Below are 23366 nucleotides of genomic sequence, written 5' to 3'. Positions count from 1 at the left end.
ATGCACAATTATAATTGTTAATTGACGTAACCATAAGTAATTATCATTTTATCATAGAAAAATACATATGGAAAAAGTGAAAATTCAATAACTACTTTTTTATGGTAAAATATGGTAAAAAAAGGATAAAGGGGTGTGACGGGGGGTGGTGTTAAAAGAGCACGGAAAGATGTTGTATAAATAGTGTTCTTGAGTAGAACCTAACGTAACCTAACTTAAAAACAATGACCGACGGCTAATTCCACCTTACATATACATCCCTCTAATGCCCCCACAACCACAATTCAATAGGGATGATTTTTAGATAATTACCTATGATTGTACCTAAAAGAATTTTTGGCGTCTCCCACGATGTTTTTTATCGTCAATGCAGGAAACTGCGAATAGAATTGTATAACCATAGGATGCAATTAATAAGAAAAACCTTCTCAGTATAATTAAAGGTAAGTAATAAGGAATGGATTGAGATAATAAAGAACTGTATCTCAAATCTTGATATGAGTTTCATGTAGCGAGAAATCGTGTCGTTACTACCAGGATGTGGTTGATCTTTGTTTTGCACTAATACAATACCTACTGTCTCGTAGAATAAAATATTATTTTTGAATTATGAAGTCTACTCATATATTTAATACTCCTAAATACTCCATATTTTAACTGTACCTAAGCTTTTAGAAGATTTATTAATACGTTAAACGCTTTGGAATTCATTTTCGTAGGTAATTTCTGAAGTATGCTCGTTTCAAGTAATACATAATGTTCATGTTCGATAATTTTTCTTTTCCAATTTTTAATTTTTATCGAACCAACGGCCACGCCTACGAAGAGTGCGATCTGTTTGATTTGAAAGGAGTGGAGCCATTATAAAAACGTAACTATATAAGGAAAGTGTATTCATAAGTTTCTAATCGTCGGTTTTGCAGGTTTTCTACGGTTTCCCTGCAACCTGGTGAACCGGTTTTCCAGCCAAATGGCCGACGATAAGGAATAATACAGCCGCAGCTGTACCCGCCCTCCCCAAATTAGATTAGTAAAAAAAAACAAAAAAAATACAAAAAAAACCAAAAAAATAATAGGGTCGTTTTTATTTGCAAGCCTCGCTCGTTTTCTTGGTAAAAAAACCCCACTAGAAGCAGCTTGTCAAACACATTCCAACAAAACCACAACATCCATAGCCCTGCAGAGGAAAAAATTCCTATATCAGGGCCGAATCAAACATACCTAAATTCCCCAAAAAAACATCTTCCTTATCCTTCCAAATTTTACACAACGAATCTCTCTATATATGTTTCTAATTTTAGGATTTAGTATCTAAGTAGGACGTCTGAATGTAATGAGGTGGAATAGAGGTTTAAGAAAACTAGACAACAGATGATGGGTACACTTTGAAATCAAATATACAACGATTTCTTCGAAAAACTCCAATTGTGTATGGTAAAGACTGAGCTTGGAGATTATGTCCCTAATTTGCAATCTGACGCGCCAGAGAGACTACGTAGGTTCTCTATATTATATTCCTTTCGATATGTGAAAGTTACAGTTTCTAAAAATTTTAATTTTTACTACCAAATTCATCCAAGTTTTTTGCTAATGTGAATTATTTATTGATTTATGTTTAGTTGTGCAGATGATTATTATTATTTTTAATAATTGTTATTTATGTTTTGATTAAATAAAATGGGCCGATCCCGGAGGTACTGCAATACCGGGCCAACCCGCGACGGAGGTGGAGCAAGCCCCTTAACCCTCCATCAATTTCCAAAAATCAGTTTAATATACTGGCCCCGCATGCGGGGCGTATCAGATATTAAGCTGATAAGAACAGATACTACACTTTGATCTTAGCCAGAGGCCGAGAAGCGATAACTTTACAATTTTCGTTCGTAGATATTATCCTCGGCAATCAAACATATGTAGGTTTATAAGATTTCAAAATATGTATCGCCATCTAGTATTTAGTTCTATAAGCAAAAGTGTATTGACGTGCATGTGACGGACGATGCCTTATTTTTTTTCAATTAAATTGATAATGAATGATAATATTATATCCATAAATATTCTAATATTTCATGTGTGTACTTTTTTTATGCATAGATTTTAAAGAAAATAAATTAAAAATTCATTGTTGCATCGTGTAAAATCGACATTAAAGTAGATTACCATCTAGTTTTTCGACACCAATAGTTAGTTTCGAATATCAAAAACTGTTTTATGCTGAAAAATAGATTGGCCTACACGTCTACACCCACAGGAACAAAGACATTTTCTTTTGTTTATTTACACATCAGGCATATTTGCAGAACTAACAGAAAAAATTGATGTCATAATGAAACTAGTAATTAATCTTTTTTCATTATCTGTATCTTACCAAAATTTCTTTTTCCTAATTATCCATTGGTCAATAAAACCAATCTAAAATTAGTGGAATAATGACTTAAAAAAACAAATCTATTTAAATAGAACAAAACGTTTGTATGCGTTCAATAACAAAAGCACAGACGCTAGATAAATATTTGAATTCCCCTTAGGATCATCTTACTATATTCAGTAATTTTATAACTTTGTGATTATAATTATATTTCAAACATATAGCTCATATAATCTCTACAGACTGGAAAGTCATATTAATTATGATCCAAGAGATCCCTAACTATGTTTTGTTTTTATTCATTCGGGACAGCGCGTACGCAGTCCCGACTACCAAAAATAACGCGCCGGAGTTATCCACATTAGGGATAATCGCAAGAGTCAGCCCAACCGTAATACAATAAAAGGGCTTCATCTTGGAGGAACCGCCTTAATGATCACGGTAACCCCTATGCCAGGTAAGTATGATTACGTTAACATTGTGTTTGTATATTCTCTTCAGCATTAAGTATAAATAGGTTTAATGGAGTTGAATTATTATCATCTATGAATCGACTACATAATCTGTTCGCGCATTGTGATAAATAGTTAAAAAATATTTCTTCTATCACAAAATATTAGTGATCACAGATTACTTATACCTCATATCATCGATTTATAAATTAGAACAATAAAATGCCAAACTATTGTTGATTTCATATACCCATTAAAATAATAATTCTTTAATGGTTGTTTTGAAGTAGATTCCTAGAATAAAAAGTTCTTATTGTTGTTTGTAAAAATGGATTTTTGTTAACCATAACCATTGAAAAGTCAGTTTTGTATGGGCTTAATGCAATAGTGTTCTTTCGAAGAAGTATACGAGAAATATTTAACAAAAAAAAGTTCAATATTGTTTGAATTAATTGAAACACATTTTTATTTGTCGTTTTTGGTATGACATACCTATTGGAAGGTTCACGAAAAGGCAGGGGATATAGAATTAAAAAAAAACATACAAAAACATTGAAGTATTTTATTTATTTAAAGAACCGCAGCTTCAATTATAACTTGCAAGAATCTTATGAGAATATTTTTATCAAAAAAAATTCGGGCTTTACTTTGATCCAAAGAATTTAAAAACTTTATCAAAGTGTCACATTCCGCCTTTCCTATTCTCTATTTCATTATTATCATTAGACATTGAATTTCAGATCTTTTCTCTCTTATAAAGCTTAGAATTTCCTCATTATGGCCTTTGTAATATCTGATGGTTTTTTTCACAAAGTAGTTGAGCAGCATCACCTAAAATATATTCACTTCTGATAGCATACTCACACCTATATCGATGAATACAAACCTTATTCTTTCTACAATATGAAGTCCCACGTTCATTTTCGCATAATTAATTATATCCTTATAATATAAGGATTTTCACTTGTTAAAGACTTTACCTGAAACCTGAAAAGTGAACTTTCACAACGTGAGTTCCATCTTTACAAATTGCCCTTAGCCCTTCTCACCTTAATTGAATGGTCATCAAGTACAGTTTGATGAGTTAATACAATTTTTGATTTTCCTAACGCCCATCATTGATCAAGTATGTTGTGATTAGGATGTCATGTATACTACGACCCAAAGGGTTTATTGTGCCCCTTTTTCTTTATATGGAACTGGGATCGATCAACGATCACGTTTTAATTTATATACCAAAAACAAAAAGTTTTCATAAAGTACGACTACTTTTAAATTCAGCTAGCCAAAACAAATAATGGTTCAGAAACTCTGTACGCCTAACTACTTTTTTATTTTTAAAAACAAATATTAAAATCATATTTTTCATTTTAAACCCGTTAAACGACTTACTCAAATTAAACAACTGATTATTTTCCAATAAATTCCTCATTTTATTTTAAATATCAGCACTTAACATCAATTCGAAATCAGTTAGTGACCAAATTAATATTAATTGTTCACCCTATCCCAGTATGTTGTATATACTTTTAATGAGGCTGAATACCACTCCTCGAAGAGGAGTTTCTCGACAGGGAAGTTAATTTGCAATACAAACTTCCTATTGAATAAAAAACAGTCTTTTCAAAATTGATTTATTCATAAAATAAACCTAATTAGCAGTAACTTTCCAAAAACACAATTTAAAATCATCTGCAATACACACTAATGGATATCTATAATGCCAGCAAAGATTCGTTGGTAAAGTAACTCCAGCCGTTAATTTTACTGCCTGACTCTTTACATGAAAAATTCTCAAACTACCATCCAAACTATTTACTGCTGCTATAAGCTCCCCTTGAGGTGAAAATTGGATACATCCCCCATTTTCTGGAAACAGTGTATTGATCTGAACTGGTAAACTAAAAAAAATTGAGTTTCAATATTAAATTCATTAATCATATCTTGAATTTTATTTATCATAACCACATATATTTTTGTTAATATTCGATAGAAATAATATGCAATGAACAGTACATAAAAAATGTTGGAAACATTTATCAGCTATATAAATTTTATGAGAAATCAAAGTCGATTTTTTTTTAATGTTTTTCTCATTTAATTTCTATTTGACCTGAATAATTGGTTCTGTATTAAAGACACTTCAAAATCAAAATAAATTAATTAATTAATGCCTCACTTCCACTCAAATTATTGTGGTGAAATTTCGGTTTTAAATACTTTTTCCTTTACTACCTTCTAGATTATAATTAGTTTAGATCCTACAGTGTTAATACTATTTGTCTACTCAATACTCTCAATGTTAGACCACTACTAAACCACTGCTAGATAACCTCTAGACTGGGGTGGCAAACCCAAATGATCTTCCGGCCACTTTGGGAATACATTATGATTTTGCAGGCCACATTTTTATTAAAATAGAAAAACCTTCAATTTGTTTACAAATAATATGATAAGTAGATAAATGTGTTTTATTTTCAATTAAAATAAAATGTTGCCAGTGTAATAAGTTTGTTAGTTGTGACTGTTGAAGTAAAAAGTAACAATAAAATTTGCTATTCTTATAGTATGTTTTTTCAGATTAGTGAGAATTATTACTTAGGTTGCAATTAAGTTGTTAATATTCCTGCTCTAGATCATATCCAAGTATTCAACTAAGTTCCCATATTTCCTAACACATAAATAATTCTAAAGGCTGTCTTTTTTAAGATAACTGGTTATTGATTTTCAAGAGCTAATAAGATTAATATTTTGTTTTTCCAAGCTTCTTAGTCATTTTGTAATTTAGTTTCTCTAAAAAGCTAGGGGCATCCAATTGCATAATAATTGTTCACCACACTTTAACTGTGGTCAAATACCACTTTCCTACAAATAGTTTTCAACCATGCACTTGAAATACCAAAACAAAAATCTTACTGTGTATTTTCTTAATAGATGTTATTTAGATTCAAGTTATTATACCATATCCTAGGATACCTAATAAATAATGTATTTACCAGGGTTTCGATAGGTTCCATATAAGTAATTCACCAAGTTGAAGGGATGCTATTACATCACTATCTGATGGCGCCCAGTGAGCACAAGATAATGGTTTATTATAATCAATGGATAATATGGATGTTTCAGTTTCTACATTATAAAATCTTATAATTCCAATTTTTTCAGCTACTAAAAGCTTACAACTATCAGCACGATGCCAGCAAACACTGATTCCTAAAAAAAACTTTGCCGATAAAAAAATATATATACAAACAAAAAATTTTTTCATGATAATTTTTCTTGATTTTAGGTCTCTTTGTTATGAACTGATTTCCACTGAAAAGAAACCTAAAATCAAGAAAAATTAAGAAAAAAACATATAAAAAGGTCTAAGAAGTTGAAGAAAATTATAAATTAACATAAATTTCTATAGCAATTTCTTCAAATAACATTAATTAGAATGCATCTATTACATTCTAGTTTAATGAGAAGAAAATAACCTTAACTAATTACACCCAGAAATCTATAGACATTCTATAATTGTTTTGAAAAATATTTGTTCAAAAACTAATTTCAGTTTAACACGTTGAGCCCCAACCAAAATTGATAAACAGTACCCTGAACACAAGAAATTTTTTTGTGCTTTTAAACCCCATATATGGTATGGATCTGAGAAAAGTTGAGGAAAAGATTAATTTGAAACAGAAAGTAAGAAAAAATGTTTTTATGTGAGGGCCGAGGAAAATTTTACTGTTAAAAAATATAATGTGATTTGAAAAATATTAAATGAGACTAAAGTATTGCTTCAAAGTGAGTTCATATTCACTTTTCTGCTATGTCTATTTTGTGTTCAAACATTTATAATTATGTTTCATAGACAATACTAAGTATACCTAAGTAAGAATAGTTCGATTTATGGCCTGAATTTTCCATAGTCCTCACATTCACAACAGAAGTGGACCAACTATAAAGTAATGTTTCTAGGACCTAGGATGGTCCAAACAAACTATAAAACACAGTTTGTTAGGCCATGTAGGTTTGAAATAAAGCACGTCGTGAGGGCCTATGGACCGCATTGGAGCTCAATGTGTTAAATGTCAATTATGTTACAAAATATACCTGGAGATGTAAGAGAAAAAGTTGATTTCAGAACATAATCATCTGTAGACCAAATTTTTACAGTGTTATCATCACTAGTTGATGCCAAGTAGTTATTTTCTGGATCATACATGCAGTCGTTTATATAACTTATGTGACCACTAAGTACCTAAAATGAAGCTATACAATTCATGTTAAACATACAACCTTGGACACTTACTTTACAGGTGTTGTTTTCGGAGAGGTCACTATTAAACACTCTAATTTTGAAATCACTGCCTCCAGCACAAAACACAACTGGACTTGGTAAGGCTACAAGCGATGTATCCGGAGATATACTTAACGTTGTACATCGTACTGGATGTGAAAATTCCGTAACAATTTTTACTGAAAGAATATCCTGAAATATTGAAAATTAACATAATACATAGTTCAGATTTTCAATTGTATATTACAGTTATTTCTAAGTGGGCAAGCAATATTTTCTTCTTGAAACCAATTAAGAACACATCTTGAGACCATTCGAAGGGAGAAAATTGAATACAGACTATTTGCCCATATTCTGATAACTGTTTTACATAAAAAGGTTCGCTCAAGTTTTTTCTCTTAGCTTCCATCAAATCAATCATTGGAATATTTTAAAATTTTAAAACAATGCACATAACCTAAAAATGCAACTGCTGCTTTTCGATCACAGAGCTTCATTTTAATAGACTAGATATACACATATTTTGCCACGAAGTAGTGGCACATCTATAAGTTTAATTTATACTAAAGAAAATAATTTTGCTATATATGTATAATCTATTATATACAAATGTTTTCCACTGGAAAATAAGTAAGTAATAATTTTTGAATTTTACCTGTTTTATCTCTGATGAATTTGTAGATATTTCGATGGATTTAATTTTTCTTTCCTAAGTTATAAAAAATCTTATATGTTGGCTGAATATTATTAGGTAAAAAAGGCAATAAAGAGGAAAAAGAAGAAGCAAATTTTAAAGAAGTAACAAATCAAAACAACCACATAAGACTTAATCTGAATATTGTGTAATGAATAATGGATCAACTAACAGCAAAACGATTGCTCAGTGAAGGAGCATTTTTTATCTTATTAGACGTTCCTGAAGGAACTGAGTTTGGCATAGATATGAAATCTTGGAATACAGGCGAAAAATTTCGAGGGGTAAAAATGATACCCCCAGGTATACATTATATATTTTTCAGTTCAGTTTCGAATACAGGAGATGTAGCTCCAAGAATTGGCTTTTTCAAAACATTCAGGAAGTCGGAAGTTTTAGTTAAAAAGTGGGACAAAGTGAATGAGTGTATAAGTAAAGAAGAAGTATTCGAAGACGAAGTAGTCAGAATAAAAGAAAATATATTACTTCTTGATAATTTTTTGGGTCCTTATCCGTACGATATATACGAAAAATGGAATGATTTAACTTCGTGTATTACAAATAGCTTAGTGGAGGCAATATCACCAGTATCTGGTTATGTACAATCAGCTTTAGAGCTAGAATCTTGTAGTGATGCAGAGCGACCTAGAGGGAAAAGGAAATCAGAAAATAATAAAGATTGTGATCAGTCTTCTCCTAAAACATCAAGACTTACAGAAAATACAGAACATACATTTTTACCTAATTTGAAAATTAAAGAAGGTACAGAACTTCGTTTAACTGCATTTCCTGCTAGAACTTACCCTGAAAATTCAACACCTTCTGAAGTAACAAAACATTCTCTAGATCATTCTTATGTACTAGACCAAATGATAAGTAAATACACCATATCTACAGAAATCTTAGGAGAAATGCAAATATGCTATATTTGTTTTCTAGTTGGACATAGTTTAGAAGCTTTTGAACAGTGGAAAAAGCTTTTTAATTTATTCTGTTCCTGTGAAATTGGTATAAAAAAGCACATAAAGTTGTACGATATATTTATTTCTATTGCCGAGATCCACATACAGGAGATTCCAGAAGAGTTCATAGCAGATATAGTTACAAACAGTAACTTTGCTTATGTAAAATTGAAGCAGTTGTATAGGGCTGTAAAAGATGCCAATGTTAATGGACAATTCAAAACCAAAATGGGAAGATTTATACATAATTTAACCACTAAATATCAGTGGGATTTTGATCACTTGGATTCAGAAAATGAAGATGAGGCTCCTGTTATTGTGGAAATTTAATAATAATTTTTTGTATACATTATACTTGTTTAATCAAATCTTCTAGTCTTAAATTTTGTTGAACATAGTTTAGAAGCTTTTAAACAATGAAAAAAGCTTTTCAATTGATTCTGTTTTTATGAAATTGGTTCATAGCAGGTATAGGTGCAAACAGTAACTTTGCTTATGTAAAAAGGAAACAATTGTACATGTTGTAAAATATGCCAATGGTAATTGGCAATTAAAAACCAAAATGGAAATATTTATATATAATTTAACTACTAAATATCAGTAATATTTTAAACATTTGGATTCAGAAGATGAGGCCTCTGTTGTGGAAATTTAAGAACAATTTTTTGAATATAGCTATATAATTGTATTAACCAAATAAATGTGTTTATTCAAATCTTGTAGTGTTAAATTTCATTATGATGCTAGACATTGTACTAATGGTACTTATTAGATTCAGATTTAATGTCTGGACCTAACCAGCATCAATTTCTCAGGCTATTTTCCTTTTCGATTTTTATTCTTTTCTACTTCCTTCCTTTCACTAAGTTTATTGGATGATCAGAGTTTACCTTTCTTGTGAATCAGTAAAAGCAAGTAATACTATGAAAATAAATACTGCTGTGAAAACAATCAACATGTAAATCTGAGATGCATGCAGATATATATCAATCTATTTTAACAAACAGGACACTGGAACACTTTATATATTTTCTCCACCAATCATCGGTGGCTCATTTTTACCCGAATTTTCACGACACAGCCCTACTTACTCTATAGTTTAACAAAGTACAATACACTCGAAAATGAAGAGTGGACAAGAAATTGTTGCATATAAATACTCGATTTATTGTAACAAATTGGTAAAAATCAAATTGTTATGATTTTGATTTATTACAGCTGTTATTATGCATAGGCCTGGGGGCCCCTTAAGGACCAAATAATAGAAGAAAAAATCATTTATGGGATGAATTTTTATAAAATATATAGAATGTAATGTAATAATGTATAAAAAAAAATTGTTTCGATACATAAATTTCTTTTTCACGTGAAACTTAATGAGGCACACATTTATTTGTTTCTTTCAAAAGATTATGTAATCTTGTATACCGAGAACCTTTTTTTTAAAATAGGGCCCCACTTTATGTTAGGTCTAGGACCTTCGGGTCTTGAAAGACGGCTCTGATCATAATAGGTTCAACCGTCTAAATAGATCAATAGCAGGGATTTTCAGCAATAATGATTTAATGAAGAAATAGGTTTATGCTTAACGTATTTAGGAAGATGTTTTTAGGGATAGGTTGAATTATTGCGATAAAGACTGTCCAATAGAAACCATCACATTTGTAAAAAATATCTGAATTAGGTATAAAATATTTAGTTTCTAAATGTTTCCATTAAACATTCCTTCTAATAAAATGAAACTAACATTAAATATAGATTCCAGAAGAATACATTGATTCTTTATTTTACTAATTAACAAAAAAAAGAATTAAATAAAAATAAACTAACGAAGTATATACAAAATGAGACAATAGCAAAAGAGCCAATAAACAATATATAAGTTTTACCAGTCAATTTGAATTGAACAACAAGGGATGTTGTACAATTTCACCATAATTTACCTTATTTTCAATAATATACTATACAATTCACTAGCTGAAAACGTTCCTTAAATTTGTAATAACATCTTCTTGTTCAGATTTTTTCTGTACTACTATTCGTGGCAAATCGTGAATTTTTACTTCTTTTTTGAACAACTGACCCATACTTCGACCTATTAACTGCAAAACATCATAAAAATTAGTTGCAACGACTCCGGCGATAAATGAAAATGAAAATATAAAAATATTGTCAATTGTAATATACAAAGAGGTTAAAAAGTGCGCGTGAAAGGCATTATTTCCTTTTAATGGAAAAAATCAAAATTATAATAAAGCATTATGTGCTTGATTTTATAATAAAATTTTACGAAACCGATTTGGTGAAAAATAAGGAATTAAACCTAAGAATAGAAACTGAAATTGAAAATTTTGGGAACACCATTTGATTATGAAGCAGTAGAATATCAGAAGAATATTATTTTGATATTATACAGGACTCATAGGATCATTATGTTCCTGAAAATACTTAAATGGATTTTTTTACATCTGAAGAATTACTAAACTCACAAAATAGTACCAACAATAATTTTTATGTTATAAACTTACATTTCCCGTAATTTTTTTAAATAGATCCTTTTTGACTTTTTCGACTTTATTTCCCTTGCTTGTACTTCCGGAGATCCGTTCGTCTAATTTTTGTAAATCCACTGGATTTACTCCAGGTATTTGTTGCATCACAGCAAACACTTCGAGAAATGTTGGCCTCAACATTTCATAAATTTGAGCCCCTAAGGTTAATAAAGAACCTTGGTTTGCTTCATGTTGTCCATGAAGAGTAAGAGCATTTAAAACAGCTGCCATAATATGAGCTGCTACTTCACCATTCAGGGTCTTGTCGGAGGATAATTGTCTTACTATTGCACCTGCATATAAAATTGATACAAATATAAGAAAAGATTATCGTATTTTAAATAATTGATAAATTTTCAATGTTTATAACTTATCTATATTTAGATACAGGGTTATACCGATGAGCTAAGCTAAGTCTACAGGTATAAAGAAATTAATGGTGATTTTATTTTGAAAAGTCATATACGATTCTTCCAGAAAAGCCTATTGATAATTCAGATATCAGTAAAAAATAGAAATTTTAGTTTTTCTAATTTTATTTTTTGGCGTATAATATAATGGCTGTAAGAAAAAATTGAGTTGTTATTTGAAAAGGTGAGTTACACAACTTTCCAAATATTTAGAGGAAAAGTGGAATACTATTAACAACGAAAACATAGAAATAAATAATTGGGGAACTCAGAATAAAAATAGGTAAAGTACTAGTATTTACTATAATACGATAGTATAAAAACTTAAAATGCTTCTTAATTATTTCTTATAAGAGAAGTTATTATTTTGTTAAACTTTGATATCATAATAGTTTTATTTAATAAAGAAAATAAACATTCATGGTAATTTTATCTTATTGCTTCAGATTGCCCTTCTGATGTAAATGTTCAAATAATCAAGATAAAAAATATTCAATAGAAATATTTTAGAGCGGGTAATACCCAAAATAAGGAAACCGTTCACATTCCACAATTAAGAAAGAAGTTGGTTTACTGCTTAGATTAATATTTTTTTTTCATATTTTATCCATTATGTTTGGTTTTAGTTCAAGAAAACATTAAGATGAGGTCCAATATACACCCTGATCAATTTATCAATATAATATGAAACACAAGAAAACAAAAAAAAGTTTTACTGTCCAAGAACTAACACATACAAATTTTTTGGACGTTAGGCAACATTAAGCAACAAAAGGTTCTGAATCTGCAGCTCCATTTTTTTGCAAATAGAACTGAAAGAAGCGTATAATTCCAAGCCAATAATTAATGGAAATAAAAAAAAAATATCTTTTTTCCATTCAATATCAAATGTCCACAAACATTTTTACAAAACACTTTAATTATTCAGTATAGTTTCTAATTATTATATGGTTTGTGTATTTACTACATGTTACTAAGATAATGTAAATGCTCAAAAGTAATTCCAAATAACTAAAATGTATAATAGTACCAAAGAGACTTTGAAGCAGCAAAGCGACAATAGTCCAAATTTTTATTATGAAAATAATTATGAACAAAATTCTAAACTGTATATTCTATTCATCGATTACAGACTGGCTATGATACCATCAAGAGAAAAAAATGTATGTGGCATTAGAAAAGCTAAACCAGATAAATTGAGGAGACTAGTGGAAATGACTATACAAAAAAACCGAGAGCAAAGTATCTTTGGAGAGCAGTATTTCTAACAAATTCAAGATAGGGTAAAAGCCTGAGACAAGGGATCCATAATTCTTAACACTCTTTAACTTAGTTCAAGACATCATACTAAGATCTAAGAATGTTTAGCATATGCGGACATGTTATTCATGGCATATCTAAAGAATAGAAAAGGGAAAAATGGAAAAAAATGACAAAAGGCAGTAAAGCAGCAGGAATCAAAAAGATGTTTGACGAGCAGCTAAAATAAGAATGTACCAAACAATAACCACCACAAATACGCATGTAAAACCTGTAAAATGAACAAAACAGAGCAAAATAAACTAGAAATATGAGAAAGTAAAATGCTGAAAAAGATTTAAGGTGGAATTAACGAACAGAAGAACAAACAGACAATTGTTGGAATTGTATAAACAACCAAGTATGTAACATATAATTAAAACACATATAGCAGATGGTTAAGAAAAATAGATGGGTAAGACGAGTGCTAAAAAGTGAAGAAGGTGGGAAAAAATAAGAGGAAGACCAAGGAAAAAAATGGTTGGAGGAAATTAGAAGAGATTTAAGAACAGCAAGGGACTGGCAAAGTAAGGCAAAAACAGAAAAAAATGGTATGAAAGAGTTAAAAATCTCAATACTGAGTGCCAGGCAGGCCTAAAGGTAATCATAGTGACCTGTTCAATTCGTAAAATAAAATTGTTATGTGATATCGCTCAATGTGTCAACCGGCCAATAAGTTTTTAGTAATTATTTTATAATACATATTTTTAAATATACTTAATGTTTCAAATATTTGCGGCTACTTTAGTTCACCTTCATTCAAGTATTGGTAATAATGAAAATTAATGTTTAAAAATTGTATTAAATGTATAAAAATTAATTTTTTGGTTTTTAAAAAAGTAATCAAATCGTCATTCTATACAAATAATATATTTTAATTTTGGACCTCAAAAAAATACCAAGATACTTATTAGCATAACCTTGGTAAAAATGTATTATCACAAATTTTCAAATGCTTCTTTTTTGACATGAAATGTTTTTTGTTTGGGATGTAGAATACAATTTAAAGGGAACAATAAATGTGCTATTTTGAATTTAACTTCTATTAGCATTGGATTACAAACCAAAGATTTCTTGTACTGCAGATTGTTCGTTTCATATTTGAACTTATAATTTAATTAAATTTACATGTAAACCAAAGGTGATAAAAAAATTTACCTGTTAAAAGAGTAGCTTTCAATGAAGCTTGACTATCGATCCAGGCTAACGCACCCAATACCGCTAACACTATAGAATGACAGGTTTTCTCGCTACGTAGCAACATCAACCCTAAATCAGAAATAACCTCATTTGTGATATTTGATCGAGTATGCGGTGGAGTTGGTGAATCCATACTGTGTTCTTCCGTCTCCATGGTTTCCGAATTCGATTCAGGCGTCACGCTCCCACCGACAAGAGCCACTTTTAACAGATCCAAATACTCCCTTGTTAATACACGGGTGAGAATATCTTCCAATACCTCCTGAGTATCTTGATTGTCTTCCTGTGCTTCGCGGTTACGAAATTCGATAACTTGTTGCCATTTAGTGTGTAATCTCGATAATACTAAAAAAGTTAAAATGAATACCAAGAGATCAATGGCATAAAATCATATTACAACATGCCAATCGTCCTTAAATAATTATTGTGTCGCAAGCTTGTTGGCAAGCCTATGATGGTATACTGGGTATACCAAACAGTCATCAAATCCATTATCACATGCACAATGCTTGTTTGGTGTTCGAAAACTAAACAAACAACAGCTCAGGAAAACTGAACAAAATTTAAAGGCTGATTTGTCTTGGTACTACAACTCTAAAAGCACTAGGTAACAGAGATAAAGTATCGCTAATGTGGCTACCAGGCCACCAGGAAGCCTTGTCAAAAAAGGGGCAATGACTCCATACCTAGAACCGGATAGAAAAATACTTTAGCCCCCAAAAAAATCCAAAAGATTCATAACCATATCAGCTAAGAAGTATGAAGAACTTCTCTTGATGACCAGAAACGACATCAAAGTGGTGGTTGGTCTTCTGACAAATCACTACTCCATCAAAGATCTCTTTAGGACGATAGATATAGCTATGGCAAAGCATCTACTCTGCGATTGTCTTCCCTTTTTCACTTAAAGGCTTAAGTACCTTGAAGGAGTAGTTCTACCACCTTGGGAAGTGGGACACAAAAACCCCAGAAAAATAGCCACCATGTACAAAATATCTTCTAGGTATAGGTGTTAAGGCCAAATCGACTCCACAAACAATCTACAATCTAATTATTGTGACACAGTAATCTCTTCTGTTACATAGCTACTTCCGATATAAAAAAGAAATTAATGAGTTAACTCCCCACTCAGTTCAATTCCATTTAAAGTAGTAAAATATATTTCCCTCACTATATCACTTTCATTGCTTACAAGGGGCGACAATAATAATTTTAATATATATTTGTGGTGATATGTCTTCTTACAACTGCTGCTAGGTTAAGACAGAAAAAAAGCATTACTAGGTCACAACAATATCACAACCAATACCAGACTACAGTTTAGAGCTAAACAAACTGGCCTTCACCAGATAAGTATTCTAATTTTATCAGTAACATATATATCTAAGTCTAAACTTATTTTTACTATACAGATGTTTTGTATTTGTTGTGTTTCTTGGACAACACAGTTAATACAATCTTTGTTCTCTTCTTACATATCATTGCTGAAACTTTTCTATTGTTTTCAGCAATTTATAGTATATTCGAGAATCACGATAATTATTCAGAGGGAGTTCTCAGCTTTTGCATTCCTTTTTGGTTTCTTAACAAATTATCTGAGTTCCAATTATATATAACTAAACACGAGTACCACTTTCTGGGACAAAGTCTCAAGGTTCAGTTAGGCTACAATATTTATAAGTGGCACACAAATCAATCCAATCTCAAATATTCAAATATTGTTAAAACAAATGTAACAATTTTCTAACTACATTAAGCAGTGTATTTTTAAGATATCAAATGAATTGTAATTACATAAGTTTATATATATATATATATATATATATATATATATATATATATATATATATATAAATTATTTTATTACCTATAGGAGAAAGATGAGCCATAATCGGTAAGACTACAGCTTCATAGTAAGGCGCTGGACAAGAAAAAATAAACGGTTTCAAATAAACCCTAATGATTGGTCGAACTCGATGATCTGGTATGTACTAAAAAAAACAAAAAAGTTATAAAATATCACAGCAATAATAATTATTACTCACTTGCATATATGATAATACACTACTGACTACAGCCGGTCCTAGATCTGGTATATTATATAAATCCCTTCCTAGAGAAGGACCTAAAGATCCTATCATGTGGAAACAACTTTCATGTAATCCAGTCAAGAATCGTTGCATCCTTTCTAAAGGACTTTGAACTACTTGGGATTCTCCAGCTTCATTTACAGTTATGTGACCCATCAAACCCAATAGGTTCAATTTTTCAGTCTCTTGCATTGCTAAACATCCTGAGGACAATAAATACAAAAAAAAAATTAATGCAGAAACTGATTATTAACAAGTTATGCATATTATTTATGCGCTGTAATGAACTATAAAAATTACGTTAGCTATCAAATAAAAAAGTTACATACAAAGTATAATTTTGAAGCTACAATGAACATATTGTTGATATAAAAATATTTAATAAAAACCTTGCGACTTTTACATACCTTTATAGCTGTCGTGAATCAAGCACTGAGCTTCAGAGGTAAATAATTCGTTAAAAATCTTAATTAGAGAGAGTATATGTGGCAATAGTGGTACGATATGAGGCGCGGCGGGATTCCGACAAACAGGATTACCGGATTCCGTTAAAGATACTACAAAACCTCCTCTTGTAGCTCTTTCCGGGTCATCAGGCCAAGCACAACGTTTTACGGCACCAAGAAATAGATTTATACAAAAATTGATGTTGCTGCGATTTTGGCCACAAGGATCTTCGCTATTGGTTGGTACGGGAGGTTTGTCCAAACCGACGAATGATATGAAATTTGCTGCATTTCTAAGTGCACCTGAGATAATTTTTGAATATTATAATGCAATGAAAAATTGATTAACTCAGTTTATTATAACCATAATACTTTAAAATTTAATCTGATTATGTCAAATAATTTAGTTGTATCAAAATATTTACCCAAATTTACTGTATCCAAAAACTGAGCGTTTGCTTCTCTCAAAACCTCACCCACGAACGTACTCTGTCTGTCATAGTCCCCGAAATGATTTGAAATTAAAAGCAACGCCTCTTGCAACGTCACCTTTTCCAAACTACTTAACTGAGCTGGGCCTTCAGGTCTACATAACGTTTCTACAGTAGCACGAATTTGATCAAAAACTGGCAAGAGTAACAACGGATATTTGTGACCAATTTTTACCATCAGAGATGCAGCATGTCGTCGAACGTTTTTTACAGCTCGTGATCTGTTGTTGATCGATTGTCCTTCAGGAGTATAGACTAGAGTTGAGAATATCTTTTCGAGAACTTGTGGTAGTAATGCCGCACCAGAAGCTGCTACTGAATTTGCTAAAAGAATTTTAATTTGTTATTTAAAAATAATTGTAATTTAGAATTATGTCAAGATATTTCAAATCAATGTTTAGAAATAATAGTCGATTCGATTCAACACTGCAATCCATTTGCCTGTGAGAGTCAGGGCTAGTGAAACAATCATATTTTAATATATACTAGGATGGTAATGTAAAAATTTAAACCATTAATTGTTATCATAGATTGAACTAAGAATTAGAAATAGGGAAAAAGTAGGATCAAATTTTTTTGAAAAATTATTTTTCTCACTCACTTTTTCCCTTCAAATTTATACTAAACTAGAACTGGTTATAGACTACCATTACTACATTTATTTCTATAATATCAATAGCAAAATTTCACAGCAGATCCAAAACACACTGTTAAGAAAACACTGACCTGTTGGTGCCATTTGTCCGGTAGACATACTAAGGAATACAAACAATGCAGAAATACAAGTAAGTAATGTTGATAGTATTAAAGGATCTGCAGGTTGATACGATAGACACAGTTGTAATAATCTTAGACCAGAAGGTATTGGTGGTCTTCCATTAGCCTGTAGAACTCTGCTTAAAACGCTTTCCAGGAAATTAGATAACGCTTCCCATTCCTGATACATAGGATCCGAAAATGATAAACCAGAAGTCAAGTTGGGAACTTGTAAACATTTTATTAACCATTGTTCTACATAGTTGAATGTTACTAGGGGAGCTACCACAGTTGCTTGCCTAAAAGTAACAAAACAGTGGTTTCTAGTAAAGATTTAAAAAAAGAAAACAATTTTAGAAATTTCTATAAGTGGAGAAAAAATCTTATGGAGAAAGAAAAATACATTTAGAAGTCAAGTTTGCTGCAGTCCTCAACTTTTGAGCATATAAATCCTATAATCGTTTTTCTTTTAAATAATTGACAAAAATTATTCTGAAAACTCCAAAAATGAATTATGGGTTTCCAATTAATTCCAGCAGATATCCAACAAAATTTTTATAGTTTAATTTTTAACACAAGAAAACTTTTAATTTAATAGTGAATGAAATTTAATTTTCAACATTTTTTACAAACTCACCTAAAAGAATCCAACAGATCTGCCCTAGATCTATAAAAATAAGAAGAAAATTCTTCCTCACTATCAAAATCTAATTTTGCATACAAAGAATTCTCTCCTAATTCGTCCCTGGTTGGACTTTTTCCAATGGGGTAATTAAATTTAATTATTTTAGGTGCTGTACATTGCACCCACTGTGGAATGTAAGACAAGAAAATGGGATCTCTAGAAACATTATCATTTTTCAACATACTGTTCCATAATGGGTTTGCAGAATGAGCTATAGTTAGACTTGGATGGCTACTGTAGGCTAAAATAGCTTCTAGAAACATTGAGAAATTTGATGGTCGAGTTAGGCCTTCTTTTCCCCACAAACTACATATTTGTGTTGTTAAACCACCCAGAACCTGAAATTTAATAATAAAATTACATAAGTGGATGGTCAGAACTGATATTTAATATATACATGGCACATTTACCTGGATTAGTTTCTTTTTAAATAAATAATGTTGTTCATCTCCAAGAGTGCCTGAATTTTTAGCAGCCGTTAATAAACATTGCATTGGTTCATTGTTAAATAATATCAATATAGGTTTTCTTTCGTCGGTTTTACCTTTGCGATTTACAACCTGGAAGAAAGTATCATCATATTTTGCAATAACTCTATAAATAGAATAGAACAAAATTTTGTTCCAAATATTTCAAAAAACTAGATCAGTTAATTTCAATCAACTGTCACATAATTTTGAATAAATATGCCTAAAAAAACTTTGGAAAATAAATTTATTTCTAACGGCTGTTACTGCTAAAAAATTGTTTGCGATTTCATTCTGCTAATCAAAATTAGCATTAGTTCGACAGAATTAGAATTAATCCTCAATACTTATAATAAAAACTAACAAAAAAACTGCACCAATTTAAAGGGAGAATCACTTATTTTGTGTTTATTGCCAACCAAAATCATGATGATCAAAAGAAAATAATAACAAAATACATTAGATATACTGATTATAACATTTATATAAAATAATCTTCCAAATAACAAGGGCTTTTCACCTCTAAATGACTTATAAATCATCGTAAAATATTTCTTTAGATATATTGATTGTGTAAAATAATCTTTAGAAACCTTAATTTCAAAAATAACAAGGTCTTTTCTCCCCTAAATGACTTATCTGCACATTAAATTAGTTGAATAGAATAGTTTTGATACAAATATTGTCTACAAACTATTTTGCTACATAATGCAAAGTGTAGAATATTTTTATCCAATATACTGAAGCAGTCTTCTTACAAGGAATTTTTTGGTAAATATCCTCACTATTTGTGGAAACTCCCCCTACTTTTTATTATAGAATCTATTAATTTTGACTTCATCACTTTTTGTTATTCAATCAAGAACATCCACTATCATTTATGGAAATTATTATGAAAATATTGCTATTGAGACCTTTGCATAGAAATTATACAAGGGGCAGTAATTTTATTCTGCAATATGAGTTTCTGTAAAACAATATCAATTCTTTTATAGTTTTTTTCTCCAATTTTTAATCATCCATGATGTAAAGACAAAAGTGTTTCTAGCAAAAGAGCCAAAATGATATCTGATGTAAAATCAAATTGAATGAGTAGCAATTACAATCAATATGCTAAAATTTAATGGAGATATTATTTATGTGTCCTTATTATAAAATAAATTCATATCAAATAGATCTCTCTATGGAAGAATTTATTGTTAATTAGTAACTAATATTAGTTTTGATGCTTAATCCGATTCCTTGGAATTTTATTTACATCAAGATAGAAAAATTTTTGCAAATATGATAATATCAAATAACACTTAAATGAAAGTTTGCTGGTAATTAATTGCTCAAAGTTACTGAAAAAACTTTATTTTCGGGATTCAAAGAATTAATACATAATTATAAATGACCCATAAAATATTGAAAACAAATTTGAAGCTAGCAAATTTTAATTTTGGTGTCTGTTTTTCGAAAAACATGTACTTGTTTTGTCAGTTGTGTAGCTGATTATTATATCAAAACAAAAGAACAACATATTAATTTCAAAATTAAAAATTCAAGCCAGCATAAGGAAATTTTAGGATTTTCTTCTAAAAACAAACAATGGTTGATTTTTCCCATATTGAGTTATTTGATATGATTGTAATTGGAAATATTTGCTATCTTAAAGCATTAACTGAGTATTCGATTGAAGTAACAAAATTAATTCTTAGGCAATTCATTGTCAAGAAATTCTTCTGCAAAATTAAACTGATTTAGCTGTCTTCATACTACCAAATTTTTAGATCTACTATAAACAATATCTGAGCCTTATATCACATCAAAAAATTTAAGTTGACTTGTAAGAAGATAAGATTTTAATTGTACATTTATTAGATTAGATTTATTACCAGAAAATCTAACACAAATAATAAGTTTCTATAAAACAACACCAAGAGGATTGGATTGTGTTAAAGTACCACACTTGTGCCTGCTTGATACAAGTTATAAAATAAAAACCTTAAAACACACAAGCAATTCTTTTTTCTACTTTGTTTGCAAAACATTTACAATTAACATTTTTAAACTGGTATAAAATAAAAAAAATACTGTTATTTGTCTAACCTGGGATAAGCATTCTGCTGCAGAATACTGGAATGCAGTGTCATTTAATAAAAGACAAAGTAAGTGTAACAATCTACCATTTTGTGCCATAATGTGATTCATAGAAACCCATTCTACAAAACCAGCAAGTGTTAATAAAACTACTTGGACAACTCTCCCATGAGCATTTGCTTTTGTAGCATTAGAGTCACTGTGAAGTCTAAACTGGTTTACATGAAGCTCAATCAATCGAAGAAAAAAGTCAAAAATTACTGCCATATTGGCTGTGAGAGCATGATAAATATCCTTTCGTCGCTGATTCGATTCTAATGTCTAGAAGTAAATTTTTTTAAGAAAAAAAATATTTTGTTATTGTATCAATGTCTAATTACCTGTAATAATGCAACATCTTCAACAAGTCGTAGGAAGACAAGTAAAACTAATTCAGTTTGTGTTTCTCCACAAGCACATGCATCTGATAATTCTGCTAACAAACCGGGCCATTGTTGGGGCCATTCTCTCTTAACCATTTCAACAACAACCCGGCTTAGAGCATCTTTCATATGAGACTCTTCACTTATACCACCAGCAGAAAGCAGCTTCATTGCATTTTCCTTAATTTTTTAAATTTATATCAGTAAATTAATACAATTTTAAAACACACTATTAGAATTTACTTTTATTATATATACCTTAATAAAAATTTTCTCCTGTTGAGATATTTGTGTCCAACGGTATTTAACTGTGTGCTCCATAAGTTGTAGGCCAAAGTGTCTAGAAATAGGTGAGTGTTGGGTGCCCGCAGCTAAATAAAGACCTGCTTCAGCACACAGAGGCGAAGTTTCTTTAAAGCTTTCACATGCTTGGTAAGCCCTCAATCTGTCATGTTGTGAAGCCCCAGTACTCATTGTAAGCTCCACAGCACGAGCTAAATCTGCAGCTAATGCTGCCACATCGGGTCCAGCCATTCTTATGAAGTATATTGGCAGCTAAAATAAAAAATCTATTAAAAGCACCTTGAACATCAGCATGGTCTTTTAATGTTTTTCTGTTAAGTGTAATAATTGTTAAAGAAAAACCTTTTTTGAAAGAGGTTTGATAGACGCGTTAAAAAAATTTAAGTTTAGACATTTCGAGACTTACAAAAAACTGAAGTTTATTTACAACATATGATTTAATATTTATTAAAAATGTGCAACAATTCCAACTTGACTGTTACCGGCTACAGCAGCGAACTCTTTTGAGTGACAATTTATACTAAATCATAATAAACCCGGAGAGTAACTAAAATTGGAAAAACTATTTTGACAACTTCATATACCGGTCGGTATGGCTGGTCACATACATATTTATCTTGAATATTGTGAATAAAAAGCGAATACGGTATTTTTTTTGAGATCTTTGTTGTGTAATTAAACAAATGAAAACTTAATTATATTACAAAGAGAAATGACACTTTGAATTGACGAAATAAAGGATAGCATGGTTTAATTATAGATCAAGTTAATATGTATTAAGTTACGATTCAAATTATCTAGAATAAGTAATAAAAACTAATTGTTATTCAACAATCGATTGTTACGATCACATAGTGATCACAATTGTCTAATGGTTTATATAACAAAAACACTCGAAAAGTTCTATATTAGTTTAGAAAATAATTACCCCTTTGAACAAATAAAATGTGCATCAAACATTTCTTTTAATTGGTACCTATTTAGATATAGATAAATAACAACAATAAAAGAATAATGCTAATCACTAAATTCTGTATAGTATTATAACAATAAATTACATTATATGGAAGTTGCCTAGAATACGCTGGTTAGGTATTTTCCCGCCTTTTAGAACGGCTACAGAACAAAACGGGTGCTTTTATTGTGCAAGTAGGAATTTAATTGGTCCCAGAAAAGAATCCTAACGAAACGCCAATCAAGTGTCATTTAGTTATTGTAATTGGTTACTTTCGAGCGCTCTTTTCAAAAGGAGCCAATAGCAAGACATTGTAAACAGTGCTCTCTGTCCACCTCACAAGTGGCGTGGGGTTCTAATACGAAATACGAAGCCGTGTATTAGTTGTTCGAAAGCTTGAAAGGTAAGAATTATTTTTTATTTTTATTGTAGAACTTGTCACAATTT

At 30.4% G+C, this 23366-nt stretch overlaps 3 protein-coding genes and 2 non-coding genes across 6 annotated transcripts; 1 reads left to right on the top strand and 4 right to left on the bottom strand.

Annotated features, from left to right (window-relative positions):
- Positions 1-1672: 1672 nt before the first annotated feature.
- LOC130444774 (U2 spliceosomal RNA) lies at positions 1673-1864 on the bottom strand. Its single transcript, XR_008909991.1, has one exon. It is a non-coding gene; the product is annotated as a U2 spliceosomal RNA (small nuclear RNA).
- An 806-nt stretch (positions 1865-2670) lies between these two features.
- On the bottom strand, positions 2671-2833 carry LOC130444773 (U1 spliceosomal RNA). The gene has a single exon (XR_008909990.1). It is a non-coding gene; the product is annotated as a U1 spliceosomal RNA (small nuclear RNA).
- A 1607-nt stretch (positions 2834-4440) lies between these two features.
- On the bottom strand, positions 4441-7876 carry LOC130443916 (nucleoporin Nup37). The gene is made up of 6 exons (XM_056778812.1): positions 7761-7876; positions 7353-7562; positions 7118-7297; positions 6919-7066; positions 5817-6033; positions 4441-4721 (listed from the first exon to the last, which is right to left on the bottom strand). Exons 2-6 carry the CDS (start codon positions 7524-7526, stop codon positions 4472-4474), a joined length of 969 nt encoding a protein of 322 aa, XP_056634790.1. The 5' UTR covers positions 7527-7562; positions 7761-7876; the 3' UTR covers positions 4441-4471.
- On the top strand, positions 7584-10527 carry LOC130443915 (protein AAR2 homolog). The gene is made up of 2 exons (XM_056778811.1): positions 7584-7735; positions 7787-10527. The coding sequence occupies exon 2, from the start codon at positions 7958-7960 to the stop codon at positions 9089-9091; it is 1134 nt and encodes a 377-aa protein (XP_056634789.1). The 5' UTR covers positions 7584-7735; positions 7787-7957; the 3' UTR covers positions 9092-10527.
- On the bottom strand, positions 10517-22486 carry LOC130443914 (exportin-5). Of its 2 annotated transcripts, XM_056778809.1 has the most exons (14): positions 22371-22486; positions 21920-22216; positions 21620-21841; positions 21249-21560; positions 19101-19250; positions 18643-19028; positions 17976-18304; positions 17184-17573; positions 16720-17061; positions 16268-16515; positions 16090-16213; positions 14181-14567; positions 11290-11606; positions 10517-10863 (listed from the first exon to the last, which is right to left on the bottom strand). In XM_056778809.1, the coding sequence occupies exons 2-14, from the start codon at positions 22193-22195 to the stop codon at positions 10735-10737; spliced, it is 3612 nt and encodes a 1203-aa protein (XP_056634787.1). In that variant the 5' UTR covers positions 22196-22216; positions 22371-22486; the 3' UTR covers positions 10517-10734. The 2 variants fall into 2 exon arrangements, with proteins under 2 accessions (XP_056634787.1, XP_056634788.1); XM_056778810.1 differs by having other exon boundaries at positions 21920-22473.
- Positions 22487-23366: the final 880 nt, after the last annotated feature.

The sequence above is a fragment of the Diorhabda sublineata genome, chromosome 5 (genome assembly GCF_026230105.1).
Source record: "Diorhabda sublineata isolate icDioSubl1.1 chromosome 5, icDioSubl1.1, whole genome shotgun sequence".
Lineage (NCBI taxonomy): Eukaryota > Metazoa > Arthropoda > Insecta > Coleoptera > Chrysomelidae > Diorhabda > Diorhabda sublineata.
Note: the sequence above shows the minus strand (reverse complement) of the source record. Positions and strands in the feature narration are given on the sequence as shown.